Source organism: Bos indicus, chromosome 8 (genome assembly GCF_029378745.1).
Source record: "Bos indicus isolate NIAB-ARS_2022 breed Sahiwal x Tharparkar chromosome 8, NIAB-ARS_B.indTharparkar_mat_pri_1.0, whole genome shotgun sequence".
NCBI classification, from domain to species: domain Eukaryota; kingdom Metazoa; phylum Chordata; class Mammalia; order Artiodactyla; family Bovidae; genus Bos; species Bos indicus.
Window position 1 is genome coordinate 44987627 of NC_091767.1, and position 24657 is coordinate 45012283.

General features: G+C 37.7%; 1 protein-coding gene and 1 non-coding gene across 3 annotated transcripts in view; one reads left to right on the forward strand and one right to left on the reverse strand.

Annotated features, from left to right (window-relative positions):
* Positions 1–24657, forward strand: part of PIP5K1B (phosphatidylinositol-4-phosphate 5-kinase type 1 beta) — a 350214-nt gene that overhangs the window by 246553 nt on the left and 79004 nt on the right. For both annotated transcript variants that reach the window (XM_070794241.1, XM_070794240.1), the window contains 2 exons: positions 12818–12973; positions 17728–17872. In XM_070794241.1, the coding sequence (XP_070650342.1) occupies positions 12818–12973; positions 17728–17872 (301 nt within the window). The remainder of the gene's footprint in view (positions 1–12817; positions 12974–17727; positions 17873–24657) is intronic.
* LOC139184721 (small nucleolar RNA U13) lies at positions 13123–13227 on the reverse strand. Its single transcript, XR_011568285.1, has one exon. It is a non-coding gene; the product is annotated as a small nucleolar RNA U13 (small nucleolar RNA).

The following is a 24657-nucleotide window of genomic DNA, read 5'->3' on the forward strand; positions in this document are numbered from 1 at the left end:
TTGAGTCGGTGATGCCATCCAACCATCTCATCCTCTGTCGTCCCCTTCTCCTCCTGCCCTCAATCTTTCCCAGCATCAGGGTCTTTTCCAATGATTCAGTTCTTCGAATCAGGTGGCCAAGGTTTTGGAGTTTCAGCATCAGCATCAGTCCTTCCAATGAATATTCAGGACTGATTTCCTTTAGGATGGACTGGCTGGATCTCCTTGCAGTCCAAGGGACTCTCAAGAGTCTTCTCCAACACCACAGTTCAAAAGCATCAATTCTTTAGTCCTCAGCTTTCTTTATAGTCCAATTCTCACATCCACACATGACTACTGGAAAAACCATACTTTGACCAGACAAACCTTTGTTGGCAAAGTAATGTCTCTGCTGTTTAATATGGTGTCTAGGTTTGTCATGGCTTTTCTTAAGGAGTGTCTTTTAATTTCATGGCTGCAATCACCATCTGCAGGGAGTTTGGAGCCCAAGAAAATCAACTCTGTGCTGTTTCCATTATTTCCCCATCTATTTTCCATGAAGTGATGGGACTGGATGCCATGATCTTAGTTTTTTTGAATGTTGAGTTTTAAGCCAGCTTTTGCACTTTCCAAAAACTTACAGGATGCTGCAAAGTCAGTGCTGGGAGGGAAATATATAGCTATAAATGCCTACATTCAAAAAGAAGAAAGATCACAAATCAGTACCCTAACTTTAAACCATAAGGAATTAAAAAAGGAAGATCAGACTAAACCCAAAGTTAACAATGGCTATTCTGACCCATGAAGTTGTGTGTTATTTTCTTTTTCTTTACATCAATATTTATTAAATTTTCTACAACAGGTGTGTATAATTTATGTAGAAATGTTTTTAACTGTATTAAAAGAAAAAAAAATATTGTTCCTTATGTTATCATTTAGGTATTTTGTGGTCCAATTTAGTAACGATTTAAAGTGAAAGTCACTCAGTCGTGTCTGACTGTTTGCGACTCCATGGACTATACAGTGCATGGAATTCTCCAGACCAGAATACTGGAGTGGGTAGCCATTCCACTCCTTCTCCGGGAGATCTTCCCAACCCAAGGATTGAATCCAGGTCCCCCTCATTGCAGGCGGAATCTTTACCAGCTGAGCTACCAGGGAAGCCCCATAACAATTTAGCCATACACAAAAAGCTGAAAAAGTGGAAAATTCATATTTTTTATTTATATAAGACAGATTTTTAAAATAATATTTGTTGGAGTTCTTTGTTAATGAAAGTGAAGCACTTTCTTTTTTAAGCTTTTTCCCCCTAAAGTTACATATAGCATTCACATAATGTTACATATAACATTATGTAAGTTTAAGGTGTAATGACGTGATGATGTTACATATAACATTTACATGTTACATATAGCATTTTCCCATAATGTTACATATAGCATTATGTAAATTTAAGGTATAAAATGTGATGGTATGATACATATATATATTGCAAGATGATTATCACAGTTATGTTACTTTGTACCTTCACCATCCTATATAATTACCAATTGTGATTGTGTATGTGTATCATGAGAATATTTAAGACCTACCCTCCTAGCATCTTTCCAGTGGATAAGACAGAATTATTAACTGTAGTCACCTTGCTGTATTTTAGATTTCTAAGACTTATTCATCTTATGAAATGCAAGTTGGTGCTCTTTGACCAATATATCCCCATTTCACCCACCTGTCAGCCCCAAGTAACAATTCTTCTACTCTCTGTGTCTATGAATTCAGCTTCTTTAGCACATGTAAATGAGATCATACAGTATTTGTCTTTCTCTTTCTGGCTTATTTCACTTAACATAATGCTGTCATGGTCCATCTATATTGTCACAAGTGACACAATTTCCTAATTTTTAACAGCTGAATAATATTCATATATGTGTCAGTTTTTTTATCCATTCATCTGTCAGTGGACATTTGGGTTGTTTCCATGTCTTGGCTATTGGAAATAATGCCTCACATACAGTGGAAATGCAGATCTCTCTTTGAGATGGTGATTTCATTTCCTTCAGATACATACCCAGAAGTGGGGAATGCTAGATCATATGATAGTTCTATTTTTAACTTTTTGAGGTGTCTCCATACTGTTTTCATAGTGGCTGATCAATTTACGTTACCATCAACAGTGTATCAGGGTTCCCTTTTCTCCATATCCTGGCAATGCTTGTTATTTGTTGTATTTTTGATAATAGCCATTCTGACAGGTATTATTAGGTGATTATGGTTTTGATTTGCATTTCCATAATGATTGGTAATGTTACATATCTTTTCATGCACCTGTTGGCCATCGGTATGTCTTCTTTGAAAAATGTCTATTCAGGACTTTTTTTTTTTTTTTGCCCATTTTTAAATCAGATTATTTGATTTTTTGCTATTGGATTGTATGAATTGTTTATATATTGTGAATATTAACCCCTTATTTGGAACATGGTTTGCAAATATTTTCTCCCATTCTGTAGGCTGCCTCTTCATTTTATTGACTGTTTCTTTTGTTTTATAGATGCTTTTTAATTTAAGGTAGTCCCACTTGTTTATTTTGCTTTTGTTGCTCATGCTTTTTTGTGTGATATCCAAAAAGTTATTCCCAAGACCATTGTCAAGGAACTTTCCCCTATGTTTTCTTATGCTATTGTTAGTTTCAGGTTTTATATTTAAGTCTTTAACCTGACCCGTGCCAATGTAAAAATATTAGAAAATGGAAAAGAATGCCAAGAAAACTGTGAAAATTATTTAATATCCCACTACCTAGAGATATCCACAGCAAATATTTTTTCCTCCAGTTTTATTGAGCTGTAGTGAACATATAACACTGTTTAAGATGTGCAGCATGATTTGACTTTCAAGAGTCTTCTCCAACACCACAGTTCAAATGCATCAATTCTTTGGCGCTCAGCTTTCTTCACAGTCCAACTCTCATATCCATACATGACCACTGGAAAAACCATAGCCTTGACTAGATGGACCTTGGTTGGCAAAGTAATGTCTCTACTTTTGAATATGCTATCTAGGTTGGTCATAACTTTCCTTCCAAGGAGTAAGCGTCTTTTAATTTCATGGCTGCAGTCACCATCTGCAGTGATTTTGGAGCCCCAAAAAATAAAGTCTGACACTATTTCCACTGTTTACCCATCTATTTGCCATGAAGTGATGGGACCAGATGCCATGATCTTCGTTTTCTGAATGTTGAGCTTTAAGCCAACTTTTTCACTCTCCTCTTTCACTTTCATCAAGAGGCTTTTTAGTTCCTCTTCACTTTCTGCCATAAGGGTGGTGTTATCTCATATCTAAGGTTATTGATATTTCTCCCAGCAATCTTGATTCCAGCTTGTGCTTCTTCCAGCCCAGTGTTTCTCATGATGTACTCTGCATATAAGTTAAATAAGCAGGGTGACAGTACACAGCCTTGATGTACTTCTTTTCCTATTTGGAACCAGTCTATTGTTCCATGTCCAGTTCTAACTGTTGCTTCCTGACCTGCATATAGGTTTCTCAAGAGGCAGGTCAGGTAGTCTGGTATGCCCATCTCTTTCAGAATTTTCCACAGTTTATTGTGATCCACACAGTCAAAGGACTTGGCATAGTCAGTAAAGCAGAAATAGATGTTTTTCTGGAACTCTCTTGCTTTTTCCATGATCCAGTGGATGTTGGCAATTTGAACTCTGGTTCCTCTGCTGTGGTAGTTAATGGAGAACCCCAAGACAGTTTGTGCCAAGGGGGACCTTCCTGGCTTGATGCTGCCCATGCCCCCATCCCTGTGGGTGAGCCCCTGCCAGCCCTTGCCACCACAGGAGACCCTCCAACACTGGCAGGTAGTTTTGGTTCAGTCATCTGTGGGGTCACTGCTCCTTCCCTCTGAGTCTTGGTGCACAGAAGATTTTGACTGTGTCTCCAAGACTGTAGTCTCTGTTTCCCCCAGTGCTGTGGAAGTCCTATAATCAAGTTCTTTTGGCCTTCAAGGCCAGATTCCCTGGGGATTCCAAGTCCCTTTGTCAGATCCCTAGGCTGGGAAGCCTGACACGGGGTTCTGAACTTTCAGAAGTGGGAACGCTTCTTTGGTATTATTGTTCTCCATTTTGTGGTTTACCCACCTAGCAGGTATAGGATGTTACTTTATCATGATTGCACCCCTCCTACAGTCTCTCTTTGGTTTCTTCTTTGTCTTTGGACGTGGAGTCTTTTTTTGGTGGGTTCCAGCATCCTCCTGTCGACAGTTGTTCAACATCTAGTTGCAATTTTGGTGTTCTGGCAGGAGGAGGTGAGCGTACATCCTTCTGCTCCACCATCTTGAACTGGAAGGTTGCCCACTTTTCAGTTGGGTTGTTTGTTTTCCTGGTATTGACTTGCATGAGCTACTTGTGTATTTTTGGAAATTAAGCCTTTGTTGGTTCACTTGCTAGTATTTTCTCCCATTCTGAGGATTGTCTTTTCACTTTGCTTATAGTTTCCTTTGCAGTGAAAATGCTTTTAAGTTTAATTAGGTCCTCTTGTTTATTTTGTTTTAGTACCATTACTCTAGGAAGTGGGGCCATAGAGGATCTTGCTGTGATTTGTGTCAGAGTGTTCTACCTATGTTTTCCTCTAAGAGCTTTAAAGTTTCTGGTCTTACATTTAGATCTTTAATCCATTTTGAGTTTCTCTTTGTATATGGGGTTAGGAAGTGTTCTAATTTCATTCTTTTACACTCAGCTGTCCAGTTTTCCCAGCAGCACTGATTGAAGAGACTGTCTTTGCCTCATTGTCTATTCTTACCTCCTTTGTCAAAGATAACGTGCCCGTAGGTGCATGGGTTTATCTCTAGGCTTTCCATGTAGTTCCATTAGTCTATATTTCTGTTTTTGTGGCAGTACCATACTGTCTTGATGACTGCAGCTTTGTAGTATAGTCTGAAATCAGAAAGGTTGAGTCCTCCAGCTCCATTCTTCCTTCTCAAGTTTGCTGTGGATATTCAGGGTCTTTTATGTTTCCATACAAATTGTGAAATTTTCCGCTAGTTCTGTGAAAAATGCCATTGGTAATTTGATAGGGATCACACTGAATCTGTAGATTGTGTTTTGTAGTATAGTCATTTTCACAATATTGCTTCTTCCAACCCAGGAGCATGGAATATCTCTCTATTTATGTCATCTTAGATTTCTTTCATCAGTGTCTTATAGTTTTCTGTATACAGTTCTTTTGTTTCCTTAGTTGGGTCTGTTCCTAGGTATTTTATTCTCTTTCCCTAGAAGTTTTGACTGCCTTCATCTAATTCCCCCTCCTCCCAACCTCACCCCCAGTCTCTGATAGCCACAGATCTGATCTCTTTTTCTACAAGTTTGTTTGTTTTTGAAGTATAATTGATCTACAAAACTATGTTAGTTCCTGTTATGCAGCATAGAGATTTGATATTTTTATACATTTCAAACTGATCATCACAATAAGTCTCCTTATAATATGTCACAATGCAAAGATATCACATAATAATTGACTGTTCCCCACACGGTACATTTCATAACTGTGGCTCATTTATTTTGCAACCAGAAGTTTATACCTCTTAATCTTTCTCACCTATTTGCCCCACCACTACCACTACCTGAAATATCTGTATTTATCTTTCTTTGTCTGACTGATTTCACTTAGCAGAATACCCTCTCAATCTATCCATGAGGTCACCAATGGCAAGATTTCATTCTTTATTATGGATGAGCAATATTCCTGTGTGTGAGAGAGAGAGAGATCGATCTTTATCCACTCATGTATTGATGGGTGGGCACATAGGTTGCTTCCATATTTTGACTGATGTAAATAATGCTACAATGAATATAAAGGTGCATATATCCTTTCTAATTAGTGCTTTGTTTTCTTTGGATGAATATCCCGCAGTGGAATTGTTGGATATGGTAGTTCTGTTTTTAACTTTTTGAGGAATCCCCATACTGTTTTCCATAGTGGCTGATCATTTTACCTTCCCACCAACAGTACCCAAGGCTTCCCTTTATTCCATATCTTCACCAACACTTGTTACTTGTTGTCTTTCTGATAATAGCCATTCTGGTTGGCAGCTATATGTCATCTTTGGGAAAATGTCTGTTCAGATCCTCCACACTAATATTTTGACATTCTTCCTACCCATCTTTATTTCTGTACTTTGTGTATTTATACAAAGGTAGTGGCACAGTGGTGTACAGTTTTATGTCTGTGTCCTCTGTTTTTTACATGAGTAGTTTCCCATATCCTTGTATATTGAACAAAGAAGCTGTTTACAATTATGATACAACATTAAAATTATATGGGTATGCCGTGATCTGTTTAATAATTCTGTCATTATTGGGCATTTACATTATTTCTCCCTTTTCTAATTAGTATTTTTATGAGCATCATTTTAGATAAATATTGTTTCCAAGCTTATGATTATTTCTTTAGGATAGATTCCAAGAGAAGTACCGAGTGTTTAAAATGCACATTATTGCACAGAATGATTATGCCATTCTAGACTTCCACAAGTGCCTTTAGCCAGAATTATTCTTTTTTAATTATGCTACTCTGATAAGGAAAAAATGTTATCTGATTGTTTTATTTTGCCTGTCTTAAGTACTGGTAAAGTTCAACCATTATTCATGTTTATTAGCCATTTTAGTTCCTGTGAGAATTGAGCTTCAAAATATTTGTTCATTTATATTAGTGTTTACTATTTATCCAAGTGATTTGTGTGAACTCTACATACTAAATATATCAGTCCCTTTTTCTAAACCTTATTTCATTCTAAGAAAAACTTTTATTTCACATTTGACTATCTCAGTGGTATCTTAAAATTGGTCTAAAATCGAGACCACTACAAATTAAATTCTCTGATTGTCTTTTCTGCCTAAGATAGAGCATAACATAGTATTTATTCAGCCTGAAATCCTGTCTGAACACCAACTTATGGTTCAGATTTTCTTCCTCTCTTCACCCTTTGCTGTGGTTAAAAACATGCATTTCTTTGTGGCCCCTGGTAGATTTATGGAGGAGATAGTCCTTGGGACCCCAGCTTCAGTGAGTCTCCTCCATGAGATTCCCCATCTTCAGAGCTTTTGCTTTCTTAACAGTGTATAAATTCATGGTACAGTCAGTGGCATCCTCAATTCCATGACATATAGTGTGAGTTGTGAATCTTTCTAATTTGTATAGTTTATCATGTTTTTAATATTACAGGTCTTTTACTCCTCAGGTGGCCAGATCTATTTTTTTCTCATTTTTCTCTACATTTTATAACATCTCTATTCAGATATAATTCACATACTGGGAAATTCACCTTTCCAAAGTATGTGATTTGGTGATTCTTAATATATTCACAAAGTTGTGAAAATATTACCACTATCTAATTTTAGAACATTTTCATTACTTCTAAAAGAAACTTACATACCCATTAGCAGTTGCTTTTCATTCCTTCCTTTTCCTAGCCCCTGGCAACTACTCATTTATTTTCTCTCTCTGGATTTGCATATTATGGATATGTCATATGGATGGAAGTAACCAATATGTGGCCTTTTGTGTTTGGTCTTTTCACTTAACATGATGTTTTCAAAATTTAGTCATCTTATAGTACTTTACTTTTTTATTGCTGAATAATATTCCATTGTATGGAAAAAATACATTTTGTTTATTGATTCACTGGTTGATGGATAATTGTGTTGTTTACATTTTTGGCTATTATGCTGCTATGAAAATTCATACACAAGATTTCTGTGGACATAAGTTTTCATTTCTCTTGGTATATACCTAGGAGTGGAATTGGTAGGTCAGATGGTAATTCTATTTAACATTTTGAGGGACTGCCAAACTCTTCTAAAGCAGCTACACAATTTTGCAGTCTCACTAGCAATGTATGAGAGATCCAGTTTTCCGCATCCTCACCGATGTTTGTTACTGTCTTTTTAATTTTAGACATCCTAGTGAGTATAAAGTAGTATCTCAATGTGGTTTAGATTTGTATTTTTCTAATGACTGATGATATTCAACATCTTTTTTTGTGCTTATTGAGTATTTATATCTTCCTTGGAGAAATTTCTATTCAAATACTTTGCCTATTTTTAGTTATTTGTCTTTTTATTGTTAAGTTATAGAGAGTTCTTTATATATTCTTGACAGGAGTTTCTGTTAACAGATATATTATTTACAGATGTTGATTTAATTTATACTAGATGGTGTGAGGTAGGGTCCTGCTTCATTCTTTTGCATATGGATATCCAGTTGTCCTAGCATCATTTTTTGAATGGCCTGTTCTTTCCCCCATTGGATTATCTTGGTTTCCTTGTTGAAAATCAGTTGTCCACAAATTAGGACTAATTTCTGGATTGCCCTCAGGGTGCTCAAGAACCTGCCACACATCCCGAGTCCACACGTCACTGAAGGCCACCACAATTTACTCAGTTATCCAGACCAGACATGTTGGCATCAAGCTTTGTAAAGGCTTAACCACTGACTTGCAGTCACTCACCAATATCTAGTTGTACCTAGAAATAGCAAGTGTCCATTGCTTCTTCCACGATGCCTTTCCTGTTTTAACTGTGTTTCTTGTGATTTGGATTTGTTTTGTTTGTTTTTGCATAAAGTTGTGGCCCTCACATTGCTTTCTTAGCTCCAGTCATAGCCACCTTGTACTACTTTACTTTGTACTGCTGAATAATATTCCACTGTATGGATATAACCCATCCAATCCAGTGTCACCCCACCCCAGCCTCAGGGATCAATTTAATCGCCTCTTGCTGATTTCCATGCTTAAAAAGAAAACCCTCTCATGTTTCAGAAGTTTTTTTCTTGTTAAGAACTTCAATGTATTACCTAGTATGCAAAATCCTTAACTCTGCTTCTGAGTCCCAGTGTGAGGCGGCCTCTCTCTCCCTCCCCTGTGATTTCCCTCCCACATTCCATGCTCTACCCTATCCTCTAGGCTCCAGCAGCTCTGAGCACCCTACAGTTACCCCTACATTCAAGGCTACCTATACATCTGTACAGCCCTTGTCCCTTTGCCTGTAACAATCTCCATCCTTTCCTGGTCTTCCTTCACTTCTCAACTCAGACAATGCTTCTTTCATAGAACTTACTATACTTTGCCATAGTGAGCTATTTCCTCACTTGACTTTGCATACCTGAAAAGTGGGGACTGTGTTTGGTTCTCATATATATTCCCAGACCCTAGCACATTTCCTGGCACATTGTAACCAATCATTATTTGATGAATAATTGAATGAATGAATGGAATTTAATTTAAAGTACTTAGGGTAGCAATTTAATTAGTAATGTTGACACTTTAAAATGCAACTTCAACATCTTTTATCAACTATGATTAAGTTAAAGCTCTTAGTTCCTACAGGCATACTTGCTTTGTAGGTGAAAACTTCCCCTCGCTACCCCTAACCTCAAGAAAACAGTACCTGGTCTTCAGGTTTCTTTTTTTTAATCAAAATTTTTAATCTTCTTAAATCCATTTATCCCACCCCAGAATTGAGTCCTGCTGTCAATGTAATAATGTTTACAAAATCCAATAATACTTTCTGGAAATATTAGTCACTGTAATGTTGAAACCTCACTGAAATTCTCTACCCAGATAATGTGTCTAAAGTACTAAAACTTAAGTTTTCTGGAAGGAGTAGAATAATACATTAATTAGTTAAAAATCAACTGTCCTAAAATTTTGGAATAGTTAATTTATTCAGCCAACATGTGAGCACATATTATATACCTAGCATTATGCTAAACATTAATAAAAGCTTTTTTTGAAAAAAATTAATTCCATTGGTAATTTCATAGCCTGTTTCGGGTCAGGGATTGGAACATGAAACAGATTTATAATGTAATAAAGCAGCTGTTAGTCGAGTTTTTGCACAGGCTACTGTAGGTACACAGAGAGAAATAAAATTGATCTTCCCCAAAAGAACTTAACAATGACAAGAATATTTAAGTCCTAAAATGCAAGCCAGCATTTCAAGTTAGAGGCAAGAAAGACATCTCATGTAGGAGGAGCAGCATGTACAAAGGCCCAGGGGTAGGAATGAACAGAAGAGTTTCAGGGGTGGCAGATGGGTGAGCTAAAGACAAATTCAGGAGTTTCTATGGCACAAAAGAAAGTAACCAGCCAAAACCATCCTTTGAGATTCTCCCATCAAAACGAGTCCCTGAGGTATTCAATTTCTGCAAGAGTCAAGTCCTTATCCACTGAGAGAGTCTCAGATAATTCCTTTAAGGAAGAGTCACCATTTACGACAAAAGTAAAGGCTTTCTTTAGGTGCTGTGTGGCCCTTGCAGGAATTTGTTTGGGGTCTTCTCTGCTCCACATTGTATGTATGCTGATAATGAGCCAAGAGTTATTTCTTTACTGGGGCTCTTGGCTTTTGGTCCATTATAAGTCACAAGTACAGACCGTTCTCTGAGCATCTTCCCCTCACTCACCCTTCCATGTCGCTGCCAGCACTCTTCTGATCCTAGCTCTCCCTCAGTTTAGGAAATGAGCATTGGCCTAGAACAATGCAAGTCTCAAATCTTTTGGTCTCAGGGCCACATTACATTATTAAAAATGACTTAGGACCCCAAAGATCCTTTATTCACGTTTATCTAAATTTATTTAAATATCTATATTTAACCTATTAGAAATTCAAATTGAGGGAAATTTTAAATATTCATTAATTCTTATAAGATAAAAGCAAAAAATTGCATGTCAACATAAGTCAATATTAACAAAAAAGTAATTTTGAAAAGTAATTGTATTAATAAATAATAAATAATTGTAAATTATTGTATGAGAATAAATAATTGTATGAGAAAAGTGGCATTATTTTATATTTTTTCAAATCCCTAATTCCAGCTTAATAGAAGACATCTAGATTCTCATGTCTACTTCTGAATTCAATCCATGATTATAACCACAGGTCATGTAGAAAACTAGGGAGAGAATATGAGTGAGAAAAATAACTTATTGATATTATTAAGAAAATTGTTTTAGCATCACAGACCTTCTAAGAGAATTTCAGGGGTTCCTAGCAGTCCCTGAACCACACTGAGATCTTCTGACTTAGAAATTTTAAAATACAGTTGACCCTTGAATATCAATGGGAGGATTGGTTAGGAGCACCAACCCCCTGCACGATTAAAAATTCCTGTGTAACTTAGTCGGCCTCCTTCTGTGTGCTTCCTCAGCATCTGATGATTTAACCAACCCCAGATTATGTGAAACTGTTGTATTTAGTATTGAATTCAAACCAGTGTTGTTCAAGAGTCAACTCTGCTATATTGAAAGATGAGAGATGAAGGTTTACAAAAGTTAGCAGATAGAATGTTAAAGCAAAAGTCAGCATATGGATAATTACTTCAAGCAAGTGTGACCACTGTTTTGATGGGATAATGAGTTTAAAAAAATGTGACTTACTTGTTCCACTTATTTACCATTAAAATCCATTTCAATCAGTCTTTAAACATTCAAAATCTTCCTCCTCAAAGAAAAACAAACTCTAGTTTTATCTTTCCCACCCCTCACTTTAATCAGAAGATAGAATGCCAAAGAGCTAGGAAGTGAACCACCAATTAAACAACTTCAAAGAAAGACACCTGGAGTTTCATGCTTTCTAGCTCTGGACCTTGAGCAGGTCACAACTTTTCTACTCTCAGTTTCTAGACCCATAAAAGGGCTTACCTCCCTCACATGACCATCTGGATAATTTGAGATGTGGAATGTTAGTGTTGGCTTCCAAACTCTCAAGCCCTCTACACATGTTATTGATTATAATTATGTTATTATTATTATAATACTACTCATGGGACACATAAACCTCCCCTTCTCTTTAAGTGGAGAGATTGCCGTCGATGCTTTCCTCATTTGTGTGTCCCAAAGCCCTTCTCCAGCTAAGTTCTTGCAAGCCGCCGATGGGAAGGCCCCTGATGAGCTGTATAATCTAAGCTCTGAGATTCCCAAGGCCAAACACAATCAGTCTAATGCATCAGCTGTCAGGTTACCCCTACATGCAAACCTCCAAAGGAAGAGAGACACTGCCAAGACCAAGTTCAGGGAGAAGTATAAGCAGGCTTCAGGTAGGTAGGCTTCCTCAATGCTCTCACAATGTTCAGACAAGAAGAATAATTAAAGAGAATATAAATGAAGATGGTCTGGCTGCAGCTGAAGCAGCTCCCATTGACATATCAAAAGTAAAGTCACAGCCTTCAGTGAGCATGATTGATGGTGAAGTACACTTGCCTTGGTACAGGTTTCCAACACACTTCAGAAGTCATAGAATGCTGTTTGGACAAAGATCAGGAGTGAATAATACATCTAATGTAACCATGACCTAGAAAAGACTGAAAGGGTCGGAAATTTGAGTGGAAAGTCACTCAAAGAAAAAAAGCAAACCAGAAGTAACTTGGCTAAATCGGGTATCATAAGTATAAGATTAAACATTGGCATGTTTAGAAATGCCCAGTCCCAAGTTAATAAAACTGGGGTCATGAGAATTCTCCTTACTTTACCATCTGCGTTTATCAACCCACTCAGCCTCCTCAGCACTAGAAAAACATTGCTCAGAGGAGGAAAAATAATTCTTTAGCAATAAACATTTGAATTTCACCTCAAGTAAGACTACATTTCAAAATCTGAAAAGACAGCTCAACCCGGATTTATTCTAAGACATTTTGATTTAAGTCACTTTGGATAAATAATATTGTCTCCCTTTCCATGTGTATGTAAAACAAAGCTCCTTGCATCCTACTCAGATAATGACTAAAATGTTAATAAGTCATGAGTAAAATTTTAATTAAAAATATTATTAATGTGGTTTTACAATAATTATCTATTTTTTTCTTTTTCTAGCTTTGAAGGCGTCACCTTCTAAGAAACGGTGCAACTCCATCGCCGCCCTGAAGGCAACCTCACAGGAGATTGTGTCCTCAATTAGCCAGGAATGGAAGGATGAGAAGCATGATTTGCTGACTGAAGGGCAGAGTTTTAGCAGCCTTGATGAAGAAGGTAAAGACACAGAACTTAAACCACAAGAATTTTTTCTTTCTTTTCTTGTTTTTTTTATTCATACAAGTATTGTAAACTCACAGTAGAAAAATTAGAAAATAGTTTCTCTAAGAAACAAAGTCTCTTAACTGACATTTTTTTTTTTTTTACATCAGAGAAGTACTGTGCAGGTGTCTTAACAAGGTTTGCAGGGAGGCACATGTCACGCAGCATCATGAACACCCAATCATCACACTCATAAACTACAAAAGGATCTTCTTAACTGATTTTTTAAAAGATATTTATAGTATGACACAGTTAACGTAAAATTTTTGAAACACATAAACAATCCCGTATTGGTTTATGGTAAAAAAAATAATAATAATTAGAACATACTAAAATATTCAGAAACAAAGATCTATAATCCCACTACCTGAAGGTACCAAATCTGAAGGTTTTGATATTTTCACTAGTAGACCTTGGTCTGTGCTTTTATATATATATTTTTTTTTCAAACACACATAGACATTATATACATATATGAGGCAGGAAGAAAAGGGGACAACAGAGGATCAGATGATTGGATGGCATCACAGACTCTATGGACATGAGTTTGAGCAAGCTCCGGGAGTTGGTGATGGACAGGGAAGCCTGGCGTGCCACAGTACATGGGGTTGCAAAGAGTCAGACACGACTGCGCAACTGAACTGACCAACAGCATAGCAGTGAATGACCAATTTATTTTGGTCCTTTTTAATGAGTTTAATAGAAGTTTTATAATTTTCTCCTGGCATGTCATGTTCCTACCTTTTGTTAGATTTATTTCTCAAATCGTTGTAGAGATAAAGACAGATATGTGTTTTCTGTCTTTTCAGATAATGTATCTTTAAGATTTGGTTTTTCTGGCTATTTGTTGCTACTGCATAGACCTCACATCTTTCTTACTTGCTGACTAGGGCTTCTGGTACAATGATAAATAGAAGTAGTGCTTGTGGGCAGCCTTGCCTCATCCTGATTTTAAAGGGAATTCTAATGTTTCACTTCTGAGAAAGTAGTTTGATGTATCAGATACCCATAGCCAAGTCAAGGAAGTTCCTTTTTATTCCTGGTTTCTAAAATTTTTATCAAGAATGAGTGTTGCATTTTATCAAATGTTTTTCTCTATCTATTGAGTTAATCATTTGGATTTTCTCTTCTAATCCTATAAGAGGAAGTAACATTTTAGATTTTATTATCAGTTTATTCTTTTGGGAATCCCAGCATTTCCTGAAAGTTTCTTTTACTTCCTGTAGAATATTAGATCTCTCCTTGGGGTTTTATTTTCCTCAAGAGTCTTTAAAATAGCGTGTTCATCCTTGGCCCTTTTGCAGCACTTATCCATATGTGCCAAGTTGGATTTCTTTAACTTTTACCCAGATTTAGCAATTTCGACAAGAGTTACTGAATTGCCCTTGCTCCTCACTCTGAGTTAATGGCTCCAGTTTCTGACATCCATGCTCTTTCCCTAGCTTCCCTGTGTTGGTATCTCCCTACCACACTGCTTAATTCTCTAGAATTAACTCATTTTTAAACTGTGACAAACTTTCAGATAGTGTGCTCAATATGGCTTCTGTCAGCTATACTCATTTAAACATGTATATATTGCTTCTCAAGTGTAAGCTATGAGTCCAGTTGTTAATCTAAGGGGATAAGTATAATAAATACACTACATAGCATTTAGAAAGTCTGGAAACATAGGAAGCAGTGCACAAATCGTGCTTTTTTTCAAATGCACTACTGGATCTACTGCTTTGAATCTAAAGGCATTTCACCAGAAAAGGTCTCAGAAGGTTGAAGAAGAACCTGTTGAGCGTATTCTTTGAAACTGTTGATGTATTATTTTTAAATGAATTTATCTGGACAATTCTCTGCATCTACAAAGTTTGCTGCAAGCTTCAGTCTTTTTATAATGCTCTGCATTTGGGGACTTCCCTTTCAGAGTGCGCCAACTCATCACCGAACGCCCCTCCGGTGTTTAATCATGTGTTCTCTGTCATTCTCAGTATGTCTGGGTTGTATTCGTTTTCTTCTGCCATGTGACAAATGACCAGAAGGTTAGCAGCTTACCTCCACTTATCATCTCCAGTTCTGTAAGTCAGAAGACTAGCAAGGTTTACCTGGTCCTCTGAACACAACTTTATCAGGGTCACCTCAGAAACGGGTCATCAAGGTGTCGGCTAGGCTGAGTTCTCATCTGGAGGTTCTGGAGAAGACCCCCTCCTCCAAGCACTTCCTGTTGTTGGCAGAATTCACTTCCTCGCAGTCGTAGGGCTGAAGTACTCATGTCTTTGCTATCTGACAGGTGTGGGCCGGGTTCACCCCTAGAGACCATCCTTGTTCCTTGCCATGCAGCCCCCTCCATCTTCAGACAGAGACTTTCCTGCAAGTCAGTGCCCCTCACACTTGGAATCTCTGCCATGACGGTGTCTGACCCTTTAATATAGTTAAAGGGTTCACATGATTAGGCCAGGCCTACCTGAATAAAGGGTAAACCCTCTGACTAACTCAGGGTTAACTGATTAGTAGCCTTAATTAAATCTGCAAGATTCCTTTTGCCACATAAGATAAAATAATAACAAGAATAATATCTCATCATTCTCACAGCTTCTACCCACACTCAAAGGGAGATTATATAAGGGTGCAGGTCACTGGGGAACATTCTAGAATTCTTCCCACCATACTAGTTAGTTTTTTTTAAAACTGAAGGGTATGGGCACATAAGGAAACAGTGCTCTGGTTCATGGAGCTGCTCCTAAGAGTCAGCTATCTGGTGTTTGGGTGCTCTCTGACCCAGGCCCAAGTCACTGGACAGGTAGTGTTTTTCTATAATCTATCACTCAGGGAGCCTCTGGTTTATGAAGTCAAGCTGAGTATGCCCAAGACCCAAGTCTGTAGTAGTTGTTCTCAGTCCAGCTCCATCCACCTTATATTTAATAGCAATTCATTGGAATCTGATGTGAGCTTGTGTTTCAGATCCACTTTTCTATATTCTTGAGAGTTTTCATATTTTTCTGTGTATTTAATGAGAAGGTGGAATCAAGTATGTTGAAGATTGCCAGCCATTTGTCAACTGCTAGACTTGTTGATTTTTGAATGTTGAGTACTTGTGTAATTTTATATGCTCATCATCTATTAGTCATCATGGCAATTCTTTATTTTGATCTGACTCAGAGGCAAAACTGCACCGTCTCCTACACTTTAATGTGTGTCTAGTCTCCTAGTCCAGAGTCCAGGCCTTCTATGCCTTCCCCCTTTTCCCTCCATTACTCACCCCACATCTCCATCTATATCCCTCCAAATCCAAAGTCCAAAACCTCACATGTTGTTATGCCAATTAGGGTCAATTTCCATTCATACACTTCATGACAGTACATAATTCTGAGCCTGTAAAAGAATACTACAAACACCTTAAGGCTACATTGTATTTATTATCATCTGTTTTAGCTTGCTTTGGGGAAAGGATTAAAAAGAATCCACAGTACAGCATAGTGACTCAAGTTAATAATAACTGTATTGCATATTTGAAAGTTGCTAAGAGAGGAGATCTTAAAAATGCTCATCACCAGAAAAAAATGCTAAAAGTGTGTGTGGTGATGGGATGTTAGCTCAACTTATTGTGATGATCATTTCACAATATATATGGGGTTAGCCAAAAAGTTCACTCGGGTTTTTCATACCATCTTACAGAAAAAACCCAAACGAACTTTTTGGCCAATCCAATAAACATATCAAATCACTATGTTATATACCTCAACCTGATCCAGTGTTATTGAATATGTGTCGGCTGTAGTTCCATAAAATTAAAAAATAAAGTATCTCCATGAGGGGAATAAAGGTCCAACTATGGAATGATAAAAACAAGATTCGTTCACAATATTCTATCTCTGGGAATTTATGTTTCTTTTTAAAGGAACTCTGATCTTTGCTGTTGGTCCCTTAAGCAAAACACTATCTCTGACAGACTGACCAGTAATTGGTGTGAATTTGTCCATTGGGAGAGGATGATTTAAAATGATCCAGATTCAACTGTCCAAAAAAAAAAAAAATCCATGTAGACTCAGAGTGAGCATAGCCTTGACTGTTCTACTTTCCTGATGGGGGATACTCTTGCATGAGTACTTCCATAGGTACCTACATTTTAAATAAAAATGAGTTCTCATTAAGAAAAAAAAAAAGCAGACTTGCTTGTTAAAATATAATATCAAGGAGAGCTGTGAATAATATTCACAGATGCATGTGGGCTCAAACAAGGTTAAGGTCTAGCTGGCTGTTAGTCTCTGAAGCATTTGTTTCCTGGCTCTTAGCAAATCTGAGTTCTTAGATCTGCACTGAGAATCGCAGATGTGAGCACAGCCTCACAAGGGGGATCAGGTTCACTGTTTATACATTTGCCAATCATCCTTTTAATCTCTGTTGAATTATCTCTTCAAGCTCCTAGGAGTTTTTTATGTCATCTTTTGAAACAGTAAATCACTTTATTAGGTTTGAAAAAGAACATTCATAATGTCATTTCCATTAGCCATTTTGTAAATTAGTGCAATTTCCTTTCTGTTTAACCTGTTTCCAAGAAGCTATTTACATTTCTGCTGCAGTTCAGAGGAGCACAATTAATTCACAATTTAATTTGCAGCCTGATATGTAAAATGAACGCTTTTGACTCATTTAGATTATCATAGACACTGAAACAACATTTATTAGTGAGATTCATGAGGGCTTGTTTTGCTTTTTGTCACCAGCACTGGGATCCCGACACAGGCCAGATCTGGTGCCTAGTACTCCATCGCTGTTTGAAGCCGCTTCCTTGGCGACCACAATTTCATCTTCTTCCTTGTATGTCAATGAACATTATCCACATGACAGGACTACGCTTTATTCAAACAGGTAATACTTAGTACAATCAAATTACCAACCAGCTACTACCATGTTAATGTCACAGCTAGACCAGCGTCTCTGAATGAGTCATCCAGTCATCCCTGACAACCAGGTTGTGACCATTGCCTGCCCTGTAAGAAAAACAGAAAATCTGCATTTTTACCGTGGTAGGAGGGAAAATCCTTATGATTTTTATTCACAGTTAATCATTGTGTCCTGTAGAAAGTATATATACTTGATTCTATGGGGGGGGAAATGTGAATCTTTCATCATTTTTGTTTTAATAATCTTATGAATTTTTGTAAAGCAAGCACTCTTGGTTAATATTTTCACAAATAGTTGCAAAGATATTTGAATATTTTCTTTTTGTATGAGTGATCTTAGTAGCCACGATAAACAGAATAACAGCCCTCCTGTCTATGTCCTAATCCCCGGCACCTCTGATGCTCTTCCCTTATATAGTGAAAGGGGCTTTGCCAATATGACTAAGCTAAAGATCCGGAAATGGGAAGAGTATCCTGAATTATCCAGATAGACCCAGCACAATCACAGGGTCCACATAAGAGGAAATCAGGAAAGATTAGAGTCAGACAAGGAGCTGTGATGGCAGAAGCAGAGATAAGAGAGGGAGAAAGATTTGAAGATGCTACATTGTTGGCTTTGAAGGTATACAAAGGGGCATGAGCCAAGGAATGCAGGCAGAGTCTAAATGTCAGAACAGACAAGGAAACAGTCTGCCTTAGAGCATCCACAGAGGAACACAGTACTTCCAACCCTTTGAATGTTAGGACTTTGACTGCTAGAGGTATAAAATAATAAATCTGTCTTATTTTAAGCCATGAAGTTTATGACAGTTTGCCACAGAAGCAATAGGAAACCAATACAGTGACTCTCAAACATTTACTGTGAATCTGAATGTTGGGGTGGGTTACTGAACTTTCTTGGATAGAAAGTTAATTTTTGTTAGATATTTTTCTAATAAAAAATTAGGTAAATAAAATGTTTTCAAACACTGGTTCTAGTAATAGAAAATATCTTTACCAAAAGATCACAACATTGTGAGATTAGCTATTTTTTCTACTTTTATATAGGCATTTTTGTAACTAGCTTCAATTACAGGGTAGGGAATACTGTGTATACCTTCTCAGTAATTATCTGTTAAATGTTGAACTGGTTCTTATTAAAATTTAGCTCTCAAGAATCAAGATCAAATTTGTACAAGTGCTTTTTATACAGTAAGTTATTTTCCCCCTCCAACCTAGCAGCTTGGTTCACCTCCAGAAAGAGGACTCAATATGATAGATTCATTTTTAATGTGTGCATCCTTGTAAATCCTAGCTTGGTCTTCAGCAGGTTAAGATTTGGCAGTTGAAGCTTCTGTAGAAATTCCTTTTTGTTGCTGCTCCCTTCTCTGTCAGCTAGATACAGGTTAGGTGGTAGCAGGTGAGACAGTCTGAAAAAGAGGAAGGAAGGACAAGGTGATTCACAAATCTTGCCTGGACTTCCATTTGGATCACTCTACTCTAGGACCAACAAATAAGGCTCTGTTGTAACTTATTCAACTCATCTGAACTGTAAAAGTAATTTGGGTAGCTTCCTCAGATTAGAAAAATTCAAAGTAATTTATACCATGAACATGTACCTTGAAAGTTCAAATTTGTTATGTAAATTAGTCAAGCAACAGTTTTTCCTGTTCATATGGTACAGCTGTGAAAAACTGTTCTTTTGCTCTCAAATGTAAATAGCAGCTCAAAAGATGGAAAGTCACAGGAAGTTCTTTGAAAGGTCAAAATCAATTCTCATGTGAAGCTGTGGTGGTTTCTTTACCATTGGATAGTTGGATGTGCTGTTAAATTACATACTAGAATTTTCAGCACAAAAATACAAGGGTTTCGTATGTTTGTTTTTGGTGGCAGTGGTTGTGGTTCAGTCTCTTGACCAGAGGTATTTAACTCTTGGGTATTTATAAGGTTCCTTGAGGATCTGAATCGGAGTTCCTTCTAACTCCCAATCCTTTCTGGCCAGCTTGGGAGATACCTTGCCTGTTCCAGGGCTGTGGTATACAACTCTTGATACCTTTATTTATGCTGATACAGGTTATCATTTAGATGGGAAAAGCATCAGTGTTGTCTATGATATTTTCCCCTTTCTCTTTTTTTAAGTGAATTATTTGAAATAAATCTTCTGTGGCATTGTATCTCCCAAGTTACAATTTGATATATTTAGCTATCCATCTGGGTTCAGTTGCAAGAACAAGAAACCACTCAGTCTTAAGCAGAAAGGGATTTGATACAGAGAATCCGCAAAGTCTTAAAGGTTTGGGGGTGCGTTGTGCTGTGGGTGGGACATTAGAAAATCCACTCCAGGTACACACCCCCGAGCTGGCCCACCAGTAGCCTTGCAACCTTTGCCACAATCAAGTGGAGGTCCTGCCTAAGGGATGCAAGCCAGAGAAAAGCATGTTGTGAACTGAGAATATTTTTTAAATAAACCAACATTTTAAAATCATATCACTAAATCATCACTAAGTAATCATATCATATTTCACTAAAATGCCCATATTCTTTTGAAAACCCACTAGTTGTGGCATCACTGGGCTCCCTTGCTTCACACTGGAGAGGAGCACATGGACGCTCTGGGTCAGCACCCTCTGCTGTGGTCACCTCTGCTCTGGCCTGCCTGCTCCTGTGGGCATTTCTGCTCTTCACCCATGATGTGTAAGAGAAGTCAAAGACATGCCTCAGATCTTAAGACTGCCGTAGGGAAGTCATAAGGAAAAGGTGCAAAAAAGGCACAGAGGTGCTAAAGAACCCTGAAGAGAAATAATGGTGATTCAACCCCAGGGAATCAATATGCCTACTTCCCCACCCACCATGCCCACCCCTAATTACTCAGCAGGGAAGCCTTACCAGCCAATTGAAAAGAAGTTGTCATATTTTGTTCCTATCATTTTTTTCCTTTAGAGTCCTCCAAGCCCTACATGATGTCTCTTGAGGCGATACATAGACAATATTCTAATTCTCTTCAGGCCCGCTAAAGTTTAAAACCTAATCCAGACAGCCTGTAAAGAAAATTGGTGTTATAATTCATGTTAGGTTTTCCCTTTTCTTTATGAATCACTTTTATGTTAAGGCAGAGTGGTCTGTTTTCCCACTTCCACATCATACTATACATAACTGTACTTAGATATGCTGTGAATATTCCAACTAGCAGTTGTCATTGTGTCCATCCTTTCAGAATCTTTTAAGTTTGAAGAGTGTCAGTTAGAGCCTAGGTGTTTCCACTCCTGAATTATATACTGTAGTGGGCTGCTGCTGTCTCTTAGAATTACTCCTTTTTTTTTAAAAGATTATTCTTTGTGACTTCAAAAATTCCAGTAGCAATTTATTCTTTTTTTCCAGTGCATTCCAAAATTTGACTAGGAAACAAAAAAATACTATCATTTTTAAAGTATATATTTGACTTGATTACTGGGAGTATATATTTTCAAGTTCTACTCAACAGTCCTATGTTAGAGCATGGAATTCATAAGATTACAAAGGAACTGTTATAAGTTCTTGCTTCCCAGTCAAATGGTGGGATTTTAATTCTGAAGTTTTGATTCTTGAATTCTTCTTTCCTAATAAGAATTCTGTTTTTATCTATATAAATTGAGCATTAAGGAATACAGAGGCAAATGTGTTTTACCTCGAAGTTAAAAAGAGTTTAGTGTTGTGGAAATTGGATGCACGCATGAATCTTAATTCTTTTTGTGATTTCCTGCACAGTTGGTAGCAAACATGAAGCTCTTATAATGCATAAGGACAGAAAGCCCTACTGCATTCCAGTATGTTTATCTTTTCCCCACCAAAGATGTCTTTACCAACATCACCACTCTGTCTAGTCTCATGTTTTGCCAGTGGCTATTTCTAATAGTTGGCTCAGACTGAAGACATTTGAAATATTGAGAAAAGGACGGATAGGTCAGAGGAAAACCACTGGTCATTCGTCCACGGAGAGACAGCTGGCAAAGGCTCCCTAAATGTGGAGTCCAACATTTGAGACCTCAAAGGCTGACTCAGTGGTTCCAAGCACAGTTCTGGCCCTTTCTTCCTGCCAGTAGAGAATGGTAAACCTCAGAGAGGGTAGAACAGTTGCCTCTATCTACAAGCTCCTCCCCACAAATTGCTCATCGTTCAAATTTAAAGACATATAAGTAGAGCCATCCCAAAGAATGTTAGAGACCCATTATTTTACAGATGTTGTCTAAAAGATAAAGGAAGAGAAATGCAGAGACATGCATTATATGACATATCCAAAGTCACAGAGCCTGCTAACAGGATTTAAATCGGAACACAGGTCTCTGGGGTCCAAGCCTCGCGGTCTTTCCACTGTGCCACCTTTCTCATCATGGTCTCCGAAGACCTCTGGTCTTATCCTTGATGTGTATGTTATGCACAGATGGTCAGTTGGGGTTTTTTTCCTTAATGTGAATTCTGGCCCTCTGAGCATTTTTTATTTTCACTATTTAATAACTAAAGTATTTCCAGTTGGCAAAGTAGTGGGCTTATGTTAATATCTACCTATGATGTTTATTCTAGAAGTCACTGAGCTAAGTTTGCTTACTAAAAACATGATAGTTATGGGAACTTTTCTATCATAGTACTAGTTATACTTCAAACCATCATTAATAATCCAATAATAACTACAAAATAGCTAGTTATGGGGCCTTATTAAGGATCTGTGTTCTTGACTCAAGTCACTTCATTCTCATTGTCGTTCATTCGCTCAGTCATGTCCTACTCTTTTCGACCCCATGGACTACAGCACCCCAGGTTTCCCCTCCCTCACCATCTCCCAGAGCCCACCCAAATGCATGTCCATTGAGTCAGCAATGCCATCCACCCGTCTCATCCGCTGTCGTCCCCTTCTCCTCCTGCCTTCAATCTTTCCCAGCATCAGGGTCTTTTCTAGTGAATTGGCTCTTCACATCAGGTGGCCAAAGTATTGGAGCTTCAGCATCAGTCCTTCCAATGAATAATCAGGGCTGATTTCCTTTAGTAATTCTCACAGCAACCCTATCTTATCTCCAGTTTACAGATGAGGGATGCTTAGCAATTTAGCTAACTTTCCTGAGGTCAAGTGGCAAAAAAATAGAGCCATGTTATCCACACACAGCACTGACAGGGAGTGTATTAAGGCACAGCCTCAGCTAGTCAACAGTTGTCCTTAGACAAGGACAGTTGTCTCAGACAAGATGGCTTTTAGATGATGCTTTTAATGGAAATTCAGTAATATCCACACACATTCTCTTCTTCCCTATCTGTTTTGCCTTTTCTTTTTCCATGTGATTTTGAGTAAGGGTTTTCACTTTCAAAAATGTTAGTTTTGGTTTTCAAACACTAAAAATATGACATATTAGTTTAAATTCACAAGAAACTTAAAATAGCTGTTTCCTTACGTTTTTATTTTCAATTCTCCAGATACACTTCAAATTGGTACATGATCATTGAGAGACTTTTTAAATTGAATTATAGTTGATTTATAATATTAATTTTATGTGTATTACATAGTGATTCAATACTTTAGTAGATTATACTACACTGAAAGTTATTACAAAATATTGGTCAGATTCCCTGTAACCTTGTTGCTTTTATTTGTTTTGTACATGGTAGTTTGTATCGCTTACTCTCCTGCCCCTAACTTGCCCCTCCCATGCTCTCTCCCCACACTGGGAATCACTAGTTTGTTCTCTGTATCTGTGAATCTGTTGCTATACTTGTCATATTCATTCATTTATTTTTTAGATTTCACATATACGTGTTAATATACAGTTTTTGCCTTTCTCTGACTTTTTGCTAAGCATAATAACCCTGTACATAATACTCATTGCTGCTGCTGCTGCTAAGTCGCTTCAGTCGTGTCCGATTCTGTGTGACCCCATAGAAGGCAGCCCACCAGGCTCCGCCGTCACATGGTCATAAATGGCAGAAGTTCACTGAGAAGAGACTTGTTAGGTATGTTTCTGCTTGATTTAGAAAACCCTGAATCCTCTGTTGACATAGTAAGGTTCAAAGGAATCTTTATTACTTACAAAACAAAGGGAGAAAAAGTTGGGGGCACAAACTTGCTAGTAATTCCAGTTCTGTAACCATAACCTCCAGAGAGGGACAGTGCATGCCTGCAGTATCTGCTGTGGCCATGGCAGCTCCTTGCTGTACCTAGATGCCAGCTGGGGGCTCTGCCAGCCCATCAGAAGGTCTCTGTAGCCCTTCTGTTGATGCTAGATTTTGAACCTGACCTCGACAGACTCTTGTGCTTTTATGCATCTTCATCTCAGTACTCCTGCCTGCAGATGGACCTTCTTGCCACCATCAGCCCCAGTCAGGTTTTTCTCTTTCACTTTCAGTATTATAAATCATCAGTTAGGGCATTAGTCCTCCAGCTGCCACTTCCACCTCTCGAACATTGGGCAGGTCACCTTAACTTTGTGTGCCTCAGTTCCTCATTTATAAAATGTGGATTATTATGCTACCCACCAGAGCATTGTTACAGAGATTAAATGTAATAATCTTTGGAGAGCACTTATGCCTCTTGGCATATAGTAAGCAGCCTCAAAATACTCGTTAAAATAAGTGATTCCAGACCCTGACACATTGCAGTTTCCCCATAAGTCCCACTCTAAGGGGCAAGATATAGTTATTTTTGGCAAAAAGCCCTCATGGAGTACTCTGTTAGTCAGAGTCCTGTCAAGGAAACAGAAAACACACTTGAAATTTCAGAGAGAATTTAGGAAAGGGTTACAGAGTGTGGGA